General features: G+C 50.6%; 1 protein-coding gene across 1 annotated transcript; it reads right to left on the reverse strand.

Annotated features, from left to right (window-relative positions):
• On the reverse strand, positions 1-573 carry KD926_006715 (uncharacterized protein; the record flags this gene model as incomplete). The annotated part of the gene is made up of 1 exon (XM_053095650.1): positions 1-573. A coding segment is annotated over one exon (573 nt), but the record flags the coding sequence as incomplete, so codon positions are not given.
• Between the last annotated feature and the right edge of the window lie 83 nt (positions 574-656).

Below are 656 nucleotides of genomic sequence, written 5' to 3' on the forward strand. Positions count from 1 at the left end.
AACTGCAAGATATTGGAACTCCGAGGCGAAGGTATGGTAGTCTTTGAAGGCAGACATTTTAATGGAGTTAAACTTCCGGCGGGCGTTACGGGCCTTATTCGGGTTCACGAAAATGCTTTTCAGGTGGCTCAGCATCTCGCCGAAATCATGGTAGCCTTGGGTCGAGAGACGCGGAGTTATATGCCGACGCGCATCCCCTTCGCAGCGGCTAGTCACATAAGCGATACGAAGCGTAGCAGTAGGATAGTGGTCGCCGTTAGCAGTCAGCTTCTGGTTGATCGCTAACTGCCAGTTCTCGAAGGTTGGGTCTTCGCCGTTGTTAAGCATTGGCGGGTCAGGGATTTTGGTAGATCGGTGGCCACCAGGGGTGTCAGTTCGGTCCCTAGAGAGGGCCCATTTTACCGCGATAGCGTTACGCTCAGCGGTCAATTCGGCAATATCGTTCTCAAGCATGCGGATAGCTTTCTGGGCGCGATTCGTTTCTTTGATCTCGAGCTCATGCATCCCTTTTATGACCTCGTAGACCACTTCTGGGTTCTTCTTGACCTCCTCTAGGAACCTTTCTTTGGTCATAGGGATTCGATTGATATCGGTATTGTCGGTTACCTGCTCCGAATCGTGGAACAGCTCTTCTTTATCAAGGAAACCTTCATTAT

The sequence above is a fragment of the Aspergillus affinis genome (assembly GCF_023601865.1).
Source record: "Aspergillus affinis strain CMG 70 chromosome Unknown NODE_375_length_656_cov_243_310881, whole genome shotgun sequence".
NCBI lineage: Eukaryota > Fungi > Ascomycota > Eurotiomycetes > Eurotiales > Aspergillaceae > Aspergillus > Aspergillus affinis.